Source organism: Zootoca vivipara, chromosome 12 (genome assembly GCF_965207765.1).
Source record: "Zootoca vivipara chromosome 12, rZooViv2.hap1.1, whole genome shotgun sequence".
Lineage (NCBI taxonomy): Eukaryota > Metazoa > Chordata > Lepidosauria > Squamata > Lacertidae > Zootoca > Zootoca vivipara.
The window spans coordinates 46,411,980-46,424,749 of NC_142595.1; the positions used below are offsets into that span (position 1 = coordinate 46,411,980).

Consider the following 12,770-nt stretch of genomic DNA (forward strand, 5'->3'; position numbering starts at 1 on the left):
CTTCTCCTGCAGCAACTTCTAATAAGACTTTCAAATGTAGGGGCTGAGATTGTTTAAAAGACCTCCCCAGAGGGAACCTAGGAAGAGAAAAATTGGAAATGCTTCTTTGGCTCCTGATTGTTTCTGTGAAGTCACAGGCAATGTCAGTTGTGAGGCAAGCGGGTGCAGTTTGTCAGGAATGGCCTGACAATGGCCTGTTGCACTAAATTGGACCCACCAGCCAGAAGTTCCTGATCCATGAGCTAAGGTGACAGAGCATTTTTACCTGCTTTAATTTCACATTGCTAAACATTCCAAAATCCCTCCCACAGAAAAGTATCACCCTGGAGGAGGTTTCCTTGATATATAGCAATACAATACATTAAAGAAAAAAGATACAGTTTACATCTTTCTCCTTATCAGTTGCTCCCTGTTGTTCAGCTCTGGCCTTAGCACAATGATGTAGCATTTAGGGGCAAAAATGCAGGCCAACAATCCAGCACTTGAGGATAAGATGGAGAAGATTTCCACCACCACCATATATTTCCCTTTGGTGCTCAGATAAGTTGGGACAAAAGACAGCCAAACACTGCAAAACAGCAACATGCTGAATGTAATGAATTTGGCTTCATTAAAGCTGTCTGGTAATTTGCGAGCTGCAAATGCCACAATGAAGCTGGCAGCAGCCAGGAGACCCATGTAGCCCAGGACACAGTAAAACATGGTCACAGACCCTTCATTACATTGCACAATGGTTTCTTCTGCTACTGAGTCCATGTCTAGATCGGGGAATGGAGGAGAAGTCATCAACCACACAGTACAAATACTTGCTTGAGTAAGAGAGCAGGAAAAGACAATGGCATTGGCCAGCCGTTTTCCTACCCACTTCCTTGTGCTAGATCCTGGTTTAGTGGCCATGAAAGCAACAACTACAGTGACAGTCTTTGCCAACACACATGAAATGGCCAGTGAGAAAACAATGCCAAACATTGGTTGGCGAAGAAGACAGGTCACTTTCCCAGGGTGTCCGATGAACAGAAATGATGAGAGAAAGCAGAGTAAGAGTGCAATAAGGAGAACGTAGGTGAGATCCCTGTTGTTGGCTTTGACAATGGGAGTATCTTTGTATTTAATAAAAGTTCCTGTCACTAAAGTTGTGAGCAGTGAAAAAGAAACAGCAAGTGAGGCCAGGCAGATCCCCAATGATTCGGCCCATGAAAGAGAACTGATTATTTTGGGGATGCATCCAGTTTTGTTCGTGTTTGGATACTGATCTGCTGGGCATCTGACACAGTCATCCATATCTAAAAAAGAGGATAGGGGCAAAATTCAGTGGCAATTCATGTGTGTTCTTTGCTTTCATTGATTGGAACATTATAATTTTAAGGGAGCTGATGGTCATATAACATTATTTGAATTATCCTTTGAGTTTTCTGCTGAATCTGTCATATTTGTGTTTAAAGCATTTAAACTGCCACTCCATGCAGCCTGCACATGGAGGTCTTATTCCAGCGGAACCAATACAATAGTGGGAGCAGAGTACTGGGCATCAATGGGCTCTTTGTGTTGCTGGGGAGACAAGAAGAGGCTTGGTAGAGCACAGAATGAAAGCATGCCCAGAACTCAAATGAGGCTGGCCTCATCTAAACCAATATCATCGTTGCTTAGTGAGATTCTTCATACTTTTCCTGTGACACACCAGTGTTCAACCCTGGTAAACTCCTAAGCTTATTGTGTGCATCTCAATCTTCGGGTGGAGATTGATCAGCATGTGCTCATTTAGATTGCAATTATCCATTGACACTAATGCTTTTTCCACCCCTGCTTACCTGTGCAATAATGAATTAAAGCCTGGCCTAACATTGATGATGAGTGTGTTTCAATTGTACTTCCTGATATGTGCACAACAAAATACATTTCAGATGAGTGGGGAGTACTTTCACATCTGTGTGCATAGCATTGTACCTGACTTATTAGTTTTTGTATATTTCCTTCAGAAGTTACTGTATAACAGCAGGAAAATATCACCACATCACTCTAAGCAGGTTATGTGGATATTATCTGCTCACCTGGGACTCTGAGGTGGGACCAGGGAAGCTGTCTTCTTCTGGCAGGTCTGGGGAAGGTGATGGAAACCTGGCACTGCCTACCTCCAGCTGTGTGAGGATCTCAGGTAAAGGCAAGTAGTGCCCGCTTAGCCATTCAGAGGCAGGGGCTTGGGGACTGTGGCCAGGTGCAGACCACCCTATAGGCCAATCATTGGGGGGGGGGAGGAAGAGTAGCACTCTGACTTCAGACCTTGCTATGGTTTATGTGGTCGCTGTATTTTGTGCCAGGGAGGACTTTTCTCCTGCAAGTACATTGGCTGGCTTGCATGGTTTTGCCTACCTCATAGCAACCCTCACAACTTTGGAGGATAAGGCATTGGGCTGGATCCTTAATCACAGGGCTACCCCATAAGAGGGATCCAGGAGGACTGGCTCTGTCCGAGAGTCCCCCAGGGGACTGATGCACCAATGGAGGCCTTTTTGGGTCGTAGCATCAAATCCATCTCAGGAGCGACTCCCCAGCACAAGTTTGACTCATCCAGGTTCCTACCAAGTAGCAGGTGGGCTGCCAAACTTACTATTTCCTGTTAATCAATAAAGTTGTGCCCTAGTTCAACCCAATACCAGTCCCCTGTGTCATTCATTATGCGCCTGTACTGGTAAATGCAAAATGTAGTCATTAATTCTTTTACATACATATGACACAATAATCATTAGTAGTATTCAACAACTAAAAATGCCATATACCAATCTGGTCTGAAATCTTCCCTTCTGGACATAGAATACAATCGTAGCAGCAAAATTTCTTCCCTTCCTTCCTTTTCTTCTGATTACCTGGGCGGCAGTAGTCATTACATACAGAAACGGGCAGCACCTGTCCGGAAATAGGAAATAATTTCATGAAGGAGTGATATTGCTTTGAAAATTCAGTCACTTCAAATAAGAAAGTGAACTGCTCATCCCATCAAAACAAACAAACAAACAAACAAGAAGAAGAAGAATTGTTTGGATTTGATATCCCGCTTTATCACTACCCTAAGGAGTCTCAAAGCGGCTAACATTCTCCTTTTCCCTCCTCCCCCACAACAAACACTCTGTGAGGTGAGTTGGGTTGAAAGACTTCAGAGAAGTGTGACTAGCCCAAGGTCACCCGGCAGCTGCATGTGGAGGAGTGGAGACACGGACCCGGTTCCCCAGTTTAGGAGTCTACCGCTCTTAACCACTACACCACACTAGCTCTCAAAAAAGCTGTTCCAAATATAACACAGCCATTGACCCCTTTTCAAAAAATCAGGAACACCCCCCCCCAAAAAAGGCAAGGCACAAGACATGGATTATCACTTTATCACTTTATCAGTTGTAACCTTAGGTACCACCACATGTCCTGAAGCACATATCTGCAAATGAACCCAGAATAAACTAAGTGACAGCCTTTGCACCTCCCAGATGGATTCAGATTTTGAAACAAAATTAGCTCTCTAGGAATGCAGGAAAGTTTAGGGTTTTGATAGCCCTGCTTAGAAATAAAAATGATTAGATCTTGAATCTTCAACTGAGACATGGAGACTTTTCATTTGAAGCAGAGACAAACCATAATTTCTGCATACATAAATTTTATCTGAACCATTCTAAGCTCTGCCATACATACATGAAATGTAATAAATATTATTAAAACTTCATTTCAACTGAGAACATTGGGTGGGGGAGTTGCATCCAGCTAGCTTTCCAAATTTTACCCATGAAGCTATCAAAGAGAAAGTGGTTATCTGGAGAGTGCATCAACTCAAAGCAATCCTAGATTTCAAACCTCATTAAAACCTTTGTTCCACATAATCATGTCCCCATGAATGATGAATTCTTCTCTATTGGGAGCATTGGGACCCACCCATCCAACCTTCACTCGAAGGAAAGACTTGTTTGGGAAGGTGACCATGTTCATGATGTCAAATCCACCTTCCATTTCTCTTTTATTAGTAAAGGACACTGTTTCTCCAGCAGAGTTGTTGAAGGAAATGTGAGGAAGAAAATGGTGTAGCTAATTGAAAACGAAAATAAAGGGGAAGGGGAAACAACATAATAGAGGTGTCGAACAAAATAGCATGATCTACAAAGACCTTTCTTTATGAGCATTAATTATGAAGCTTCACTTTGTTTTGTTTAGTTGTGTCCGACTCTTTGTGACCCAATGGACCAGAGCACGCCAGGCACTCCTGTCTTGCATTGCCTCCCGCAGTTTGGTCAGACTCATGTTCGTAGCTTCGAGAACACTGCCCAACCACCTCTGTTGTCCCCTTCTCCTTGTGCCCTCAATCTTTCCCAACATCAGGGTGTTTTCCTGGGAGTCTTCTCTTCTCATGTGGTGGCCAAAGTACTGGATCCTCAGCTTCACGATATGTCCTTCCAAGTGAGCACTGAGGGCTGATTTCCTTCAGAATGGATAGGTTTGATCTTCTTGCAGTCCATAGGACTCTCAAGAGTCTCCTCCAGCACCATAATTCAAAAGCATCAATTCTTCGGTGATCAGCTTCACTTTACACATATATAATATGAAAGTCAGCTGTTTTGACACATTAAATGGGGAGGAAGAAGATGGCAGGCAGCAGCGGCGCATGACACCAACATGCAAGGGGACGGGGCAAGCGGCAGAAAACAAAGGCATCGCACATGAAACCCCCACCACCACTGGAGTGACCCCAGCCTCAAGCGGAGGCTGTTGCGTCCTTCTGGCACCCCCCTCCCCAGATCCGAGCCTTGCAAGGCTGCTTGGTGTGGGGACGCAGTGTAAGCAAAAGTCACCTGGCTTGGTTGCTTTGTTTGTGTTTTGAAAGACACTCGCTGCTGCAGTGCTCCTGTTTGTGCGTGTTGTGTTTTCCTGTGGAAGGTTCCGCTCCCAAGTTCGGCCCCTACCCACATCTCCAGTGGGATGGAGTCAGCCTTTGCCCCCCCCCCCGGCTCCCCAAGCCAGTGCCAGCTGCCCCCAGTTCAATATGGTAGTTGTGGGAGGCAGGCACGCAGCACCGGCACCAGGGAAGTGGCATTCCCGCCTCCCAGCTGGTGGGCCATTTTGTCACCCCCCCTCATGCATGACACCCAGGGTGACCCGCACCCCCGTACCCCCCTTCCTACACCACTGGTGGAAGGTTGCCTCCACTGTGTTAAAGCCTCCCTTTCTTGAATAATGTCTGAGATGGTTCCAATTTATGACTGAGAGAGGTTTCTTTGTGAACCAGTGGTAATTTCCGTCAGATCTGTGAACTACTTTATAGTTTGAATAATTTCTATTATGTACCTGTCAGTTAGAAAATCGGAAGACCTTTTTATTTCCCCCTTTTATTCTTTTGTTCTAATTGTTCTGTCTTTGGGGATCCTTTTGTGTTTTCTTTTCTCTTTCTCTCTCTCTCTTATTGGTATAAGCTTATTTCATCTTATTTCATTATTTAAAAAAACCTTAATGATATACCAAAGATTAAATAAAAATATTAAAGATGAAATAAAATCTCATAAAGAATTACCAACACTGTTGAAGTATTATTTCTGCATGGAAATTGTGATGAAATCTTACGTTGTACTTATTGTTTCAATGAAATAGTCAAATTTTTCTTGCTCTTAATTTCTCGAGTGTTACCTGCCAAGGCTGCAGATTTTGAAGTTTTAATCTTCCATGCCTCCCCTTTGCGCTCTGCTTCGATGTCGACAAATGAATGGCATTCAAAGTATGAGCCACAACATAAACAGCATTGTAGATACTGTAGCTATGGCCAGATATTTCCATTTCAAACAGAGACCTTGGAAGACTGTCCAAGCTCTCCTTTCCAGTACACACTTCATTGATGTCCATTGGCACACTGGGATTTGGGAGTATACAGTCAAATGCTTGCTCCCAGAAGACTTTGAAGAACCCTTCTCCCTGGGTCCTGGAAGGGTTTATACTCTGAAGAAATTCCATGAAGACTAGAAGATTTTGTGAATGAATTGTGAAGGATATGGCACCTTGGAAGAGCTGAAAATCCCAATACTTAAAAAGCCCCGATAATGTGAAATCAGTCTGGGCTGTCAGGATCCACACCCTTTTAAATGCTGTGATTTCCTTATTAGTTGGGTCTCGCAAAAGTACAATGCCTCTCAGAACTATAACTGTCAGGGATTCTCCATAGACGATAAAGGTAGTGACTTTATTATATCTGAACACTGCATACATATTTAAGAATACATCATGCAGTTCATCCAGGTTATCAAGATGGAGTTGATATGGGATTCTTTGTGTAAAGGCTGAACAAATTCCATTTTGAGAAAGCAATGGCTGGAAATTCTTGATGAAATATTCCCCACTGTTATCATTAGGAGCAAAGAGCCCAACCCATGTCCAACCAAAATGCTTAAGCAAACGGATAATCCCTGTGTACTGGTAGGCTTCATTGGGCACCATGCGATAAAATGACGGGAATTGAGTTGTGTCACTCTCCTCTGGAGGAAAGGAACCATATGCCAGCTAAAAGAAATTGTACAGATGTTATGTAGTAATGTTAAAATAATTTTCTAACCTTCTTTTAAAACAGCATTCTGATTTGCAATTTGACCAGATCAGAATCACATGCATTGGGGGGGGGGAGAGAAAATGGAAGAGGGGATAGAGATTTAAAGTTGGATCAAACTAAAACCTATTCAGTGAAGACTCATTGAAATTGATCATTAGTATTAATAGGTCTGCTCTGAGTAAAATTGCAGAGTAAATATTACCTGATGGATCCACGCTGAGTAGAATAAACCTTGACTATAGACCATAGAGAATGGGAGAATAAAATCCCCATACAACCCTACACATAGCTTACCTGTGGAATCTTGTAGGGACCTAATATGTCTGCCATATGGAAGGAAGTATCAGAGCCAAGTCCCCCAATGATGGATATGAGGGTTTTCTGTGTGTCACATTTATAGTTGGAGATGAATCTTCCCATTTTGAAGAGGAGGTCTAGTGTAGTGCGGTAGGTCATCCTTGCATCAAAGTAGCTGTCATGGATGTGGAAGCCAAGTGTGACATTGTGCAAGATGTGGGGATTCTCATTGATTTCTTTCACAGCAAATGCCAGGGCAAGAACATGTTGGTAGAATTTTGTCATCATGCTGCAGATAAAGTAAATGATTTACAAAAATGAATATAGCGTAATGCTGAACACATTCTGTTTCGAATTGATTCGTACTGAAATGAAATTATTTCATTTGCAATTAATGCATCTAAGCTTATAAACACCACACAGTGCAGTGAACATTGAACACTGATGATTGATCAGGGCCTAATAATAATAATAATAATAATAATAATAATAATAATAATGAACAACTCAACACCCTGCCCACTGTGAAACATTACAGTACCATGAAAATCAGGTAGTACAGTGGAACCTTGGTTCTCGAACGGCTTAGTTGACGAACAAATGGACTCCCGTACGCCAAAAACCCGGAAACAAGTGTTCCGGTTTTTGAACGTTTTTCAGAAGCCAAACGTCCAATTCGGTTGTCAGCTATTGTTTCCAGGGCGCCTGCACCAATAGGAAGCAGTGCATTGGTTTTCGAATGTTTCAGGAGTCGAACGGACTTCCAGAATAGATTAACTTCGTGAACCAAGGTTCCACTGTAATCTATAATACTCAATTACAAGGGAAGCTAGCTTTGGTGAAACTGGAGGAACAGCATTGGCAGACCTCTAGTTATATGTTTTGCATTTCCCCTTATATACTTACATATAAGTTACCTTATATAGTTAACTATTTATATACTTAAATATAAGTTACCTTATATGTATATCTATTTATATTTGTTTTCACCATTCTCCCCCACAATATCTGTACTGCAGAGGAATTGTAAATACAGTTTGCCTGAACAACAACAACAACAAAAAGTCTATTTCTGTACCCCTTTAGAAAACAAAAAGGAAATGTGACACGGAGGAGTGTTAAGGGCATGGAAGATTCTTACTATGGAACATCGAACAGCTTCTGTGTTGGGTGTTCCTTGAAGACAACGTCATAGAAAACGTAATAGATATGAGAAACAATGCCACCAATGATGAGGTCACCTGGCTGGTACCACTCATGTGGAACAGGGATAGGATCATTCACAGGACACCTGAAAGTATTAGAGGTATTAGAAACAGGAGGAATTAGAAATTGCAACAGCAACAGCAGCAACATCCTGGCAGCCCAGCTTCCTTCTGAACTCAGACTCTCTTGTGCTGATCCATCCTAGCTGCCTTAGAAAAGGCTACAATGGATGATGCATGTCTCTGTTAACCCTGCCCTATAATAGTGTGTGTGCATGTGTGTGTGTGTGTGCTGCATTTCGTCAACGTTTAACAAATGCATTCTTTGAATACTACCAGATATTTCAAAATCAGAAATTGAATTTGTCAAGTCCAGCCTGCCTCTGGCTCCTACCCCAGGTTTCAGTATGCAGGGTTAGTTATTACCACTTTCAGGCTTGCTTGTTGTTTTCTAGTGGCTTCTGAGATGCATCTGGAGGTTTGATCTGTTGAAGAAATTGCAGTGATTTGGGTAATTGATGGGTATGATGATGAACACCTTTATTAGAATTTGGAGTCTGAGTGGCTCTTTTGCTTTTCCAATTCACTATTCTGCTCCTTAGGGGCATAAAAAAAATTATCACATGACTTTTCCATAGTAAGCTGACAACAGGAAACTCAGAGTGAAGTTATTGCACAAATAAAAGTGCTACATTTTGAGATAAAGGACACATCCCAACTCCATTTCTTTCCAAAGGAATGGGAACCAACAGCTCTCTATACAATAAAGCTATAGTTTAAAAACAGCTGTCTTGACTCACTTGCATGAACCCACCTATTTATTACTATGCTGGACAAATGGGGAAATTTTACATTTTCGTAGCAGTTACAGTGTAATTTAAACAAGGAGCGTTCCCCACCACCACCACCACCACCACCACCATTGTATGATTGCCTCTTCCCCCTCCACCCATTCAAGACAGAAAAAGTTGTTCAGCTTTCTTAGGGCTATCACCACTGCCGCTGAGTCTGAGCCAGAGCCGAGCCAGAGTAACCTGAGCAAATACTTTTTATTTTAAACCCAAAATAAACCCAAAAGACATTTGCTTTAAAATGTTGAAAAGAAAAAAAAACCACCATCCTGGATGGGAATGTAGGACCCCTAAAAGAGGATGTTTGTCAACCTTAAACTAATTACCAGGTAGAGCTTTCTGAAAGAAAGAGCTGTTTGAAGGTGTATCAGATTCTCACGAGAGGCAAAGGATTCCACTAAAGCATTTTAATGAAAGGTTGGGTGGTCATCGGTCATGGATACTTTGAGCTTCCTGCATTGCAGGGGGTTGGACTAGATGACCCACAGAATTCTTCCCATTTCTAGGATGCTTTTATTTTAATGGGAAAAGTTGCTTAAATGAAGAATAAAAGAATACATTTGAAAATGTACAGGGCGTCCAAAGCACAGAAACTGCTTTCGTTGTCATGTACGGTGACCACTGTTGAGAGACAGGTAAAGGAAACATGTTCTTGTTAATTCTTCTCAACCTCTCAGCAGCTTTCAATACCATCAACCATGGTATCCTTCTGGAACGACTCTTCTTTTCTGAACTAGGGGTGGGTAGCACCTCTTTGTGGTGGTTCCAGTCCTACCTGGATGGTCGTTCCCAGAGGGTGTTGCTTGGGGAATGCTTTTCAGCGGAACCTTCAATGTGGGGTTCCGCAATGCTCAGTTCTAATCCACACCTGGATATCCAGATGAGGAATGCGTTGGGAGGAGCTTATCCCAACGGTGCGGGTGAAGGTTCTGTGGAAGGCATTCCTGTGGCAATGGTGCTCCAGCTGGGTGAGAACGACCTGCTGGAAGCTCCCAGCTTGTGCCTGCAGACCCACATGCAGGAGGACTTGGATGAGTTGAAGGCAGCTCTTTCGGAACTCAAAATATTCTGGTCGCAACTTCTGCCGTGACGCGAATGGAGATGGAGTCGTTGCCCAATTGCCACTGAGCGGGCCAGAAGGCGCATCCAGAGTGCAGTGGCCAAGAAGGTTTGGGCCTTGGGCAGGACAGTCATCCACCACCCAGCCATTACCGTACGCAATGCATCCCTGTACAAGCTTGATGCCATTCATCTGTCTGTAGCTGGGAATGATTTATGGCTGACCTCCGTTTCAGTGGGGTTAAGGGATTGGGTGAGTGGTTGGCAGAGAGTGCGTGCGCTCATGTGGCGGATAGGGTCTAGTTCAGGTGGATAGGGGTGGCAGGATGCCTAGCAATCCCTATGCATTGGGTATTCCTTTAAGAAGTAATCCGCAAACTCATGGTTGGTCTTCCCTGTGAGGGGGTGTGCCCAGAGCCTGAGTTCAGGGGACATCTGGGTGATGGCCTAGCAGGGTCCTGCTTGTCACTGTCCCAGGTGTTCACCCATAGCTGACTTATGATTGGTGCCCAGGGTCAGCGCTTCCTGCTAGGGTGCAGGCAGCTAGTCGAACCAGAGCCTATGCAACCACTCACTTGATTGTAATCAATAAAGTTGTGGCCTAAATTCTGCCAAAAACCAAACCAAAATTTTGAGTCTTGTCTGAATTTATTTTGGGAGTGGTTAAAAGGTCTCCACATGCAAAAGAATACAGTACATATAAACCAGCCTAAGAAATTGTTGGCTTCTATCTGTCACAAGAGACAATGGAGTGCAATGCAGGACAATTTTCTTCTGTGGGGCACAAGCCTGGGCAGTGTTTGTGGAGGTCCTGGGCTTCCCAGATGACAAGAACCCCTCCCTCTTTTTTTTAATTTTTATTGCTTTTATTCAAAAAAGAAAAGAAAAGAGAAAAGAAGAAAAAGAAGAAAGAAAGAAAGAAAAAGTAAAAAGAGAATGAGAAATGGATAAGTAAAGTAAATAATTACATAAAAATACAAGAGGAGTGGGAAAGTTAACAGACATTAATATAAGTCACAATTCTTTCATACAGATTACTAATAAGCAAATGTAAGTACAAATTTCAGATTTCCAATAAAGTTATTTTGGCAATCAGATCTCGTTTTGTCCATTTTTTACCTCTTTTTCCTTTCCCTTAAAATTGCTCCCCCCCTGCTTGTTTTCCCAGTCTTTAATTTCTACTTGTTAAATTAACTATTTTCTCCAAAATAAACATAAGTAAAATTTTCATCTTTGTTCTGCCGAACTAAGACTTCCCCTTCCCGTACCCTTGGTTTTATTTATCCACTCTTTGCTTCTCGCGCCTTTATTACTCTAATTTATTTGTTTACGTTCACTCTACTCTCTATAGGTCGTCCATATTCTCACTGATGCAGGTATTACCACATTCCTGTAAGTGTCTTCACGTTTAAACAATACGATTTAAGATATTCCATGCATTTACTCAATTCATTTCGGGTTTTCTGATATTTTTGATCTCTTATTCTTCTAGTTAAACTTGCCAGCTCAATGTATTCTATCATTTTCCCTCTCCACTCTTCCACCGATGGAACCTCTGTTAACCTCCATTTCTGTGCCAGAAGCATTCTGGCCGCTGTGGTGGCATACAAGAATATCTTAACATCCTCCTTTTTAACTTCATTCCCTATTAAACTTAACAAGAGTAGTTCGGGTTTCTTTGGAAATGTGTATTTTAACATTTTTTTTAACTCATTGTAAATAGCCTCCCACTAAGGTTTTACCTTCTTGCACAACCACCACATATGGTATATATCCCCATCGGCCTCTTTGCACTTCCAGCATTTCTTGTCTCCTTTTTTATATATCCTGGCTAGCTTAACTGGAGTCAGGTACCAGCAGTACATTACTTTCATGATGTTTTCCTTTAAAAGCGTACACACGGTAAATTTGATGTTTTGATTCCACAATTTTAGCCATAAGTCAATCTCAATGTTATGACCTATGTCCCTCGCCCACTTGATCATAACTTCTTTGGTTTCCTCATCCTTAGTATGCCATTCTAGGATGTAGTCATACATTTTTGACAATATTTTCCTTTCACCTTCAATTATTTCAGTTTGGAATTGAGATTTATCCTTTCCAAAGCCATTTTTCCTATTGTCCTCTTTAAATAAATCCATAATTTGATGGTATTGGAGCCAGCTAATCAATTTAGGTTTTAACTCTTCGTATGATCTAATTGTCAGGCTTTCCTTTGATCTAACTATTATATCTTCATATGTTAACCATTCCTGATCCATATTTTTTTCTTTATTGATAGGGCTTCCGTTGGTGACAACCACAGAGGGGTCTTTCTCTCTAATAGATTCTTGTACCTCTCCCATACCTGAAAAATAGGTTTTATGAATGCATGTGTTAGGAACCCCCTATGCGTCTTGACCTTATTATACCACAGGTACGCGTGCCACCCGTACCTGTTTTTAAAACCTTCCAAATCTAAAAGGTCAGCATCTTTCAATAAGATCCATTCTCTTGCCCATAACAAACATGCAGCCTCGTAGTAGATTTTCAGATCTGGCAGGGCAAAAACCCCACGCTCCTTTCTGTCTATTAGCAATTTATGTTTTATTCTTGGGGGTTTCCCCTGCCAGATAAACCTTGAAATCTTTCTCCTCCACTGATCGAGGCTGTTTGTTCCTTTTATCACCGGGAGCATTTGAAATAAGAAGAGCATCCTCGGTAAAAGATTCATTTTTATTGTAGCTATGCGGCCCCATAGGGATAAATTCAACTTTTCCCACCTTTCCAGGTCTTTTTCTATATTCCTCCAAGTTA

The 12,770-nt window shown here is 42.1% G+C and overlaps 1 protein-coding gene across 1 annotated transcript; it reads right to left on the reverse strand.

The window, feature by feature from the left end:
• Window positions 1-381: 381 nt before the first annotated feature.
• Window positions 382-12,319, reverse strand: LOC148684114 (vomeronasal type-2 receptor 26-like). The gene is made up of 6 exons (XM_088654856.1): window positions 11,952-12,319; window positions 8,001-8,150; window positions 6,857-7,148; window positions 3,835-4,062; window positions 2,775-2,901; window positions 382-1,283 (listed from the first exon to the last, which is right to left on the reverse strand). The coding sequence occupies exons 1-6, from the start codon at window positions 12,317-12,319 to the stop codon at window positions 382-384; spliced, it is 2,067 nt and encodes a 688-aa protein (XP_088510982.1).
• Window positions 12,320-12,770: the final 451 nt, after the last annotated feature.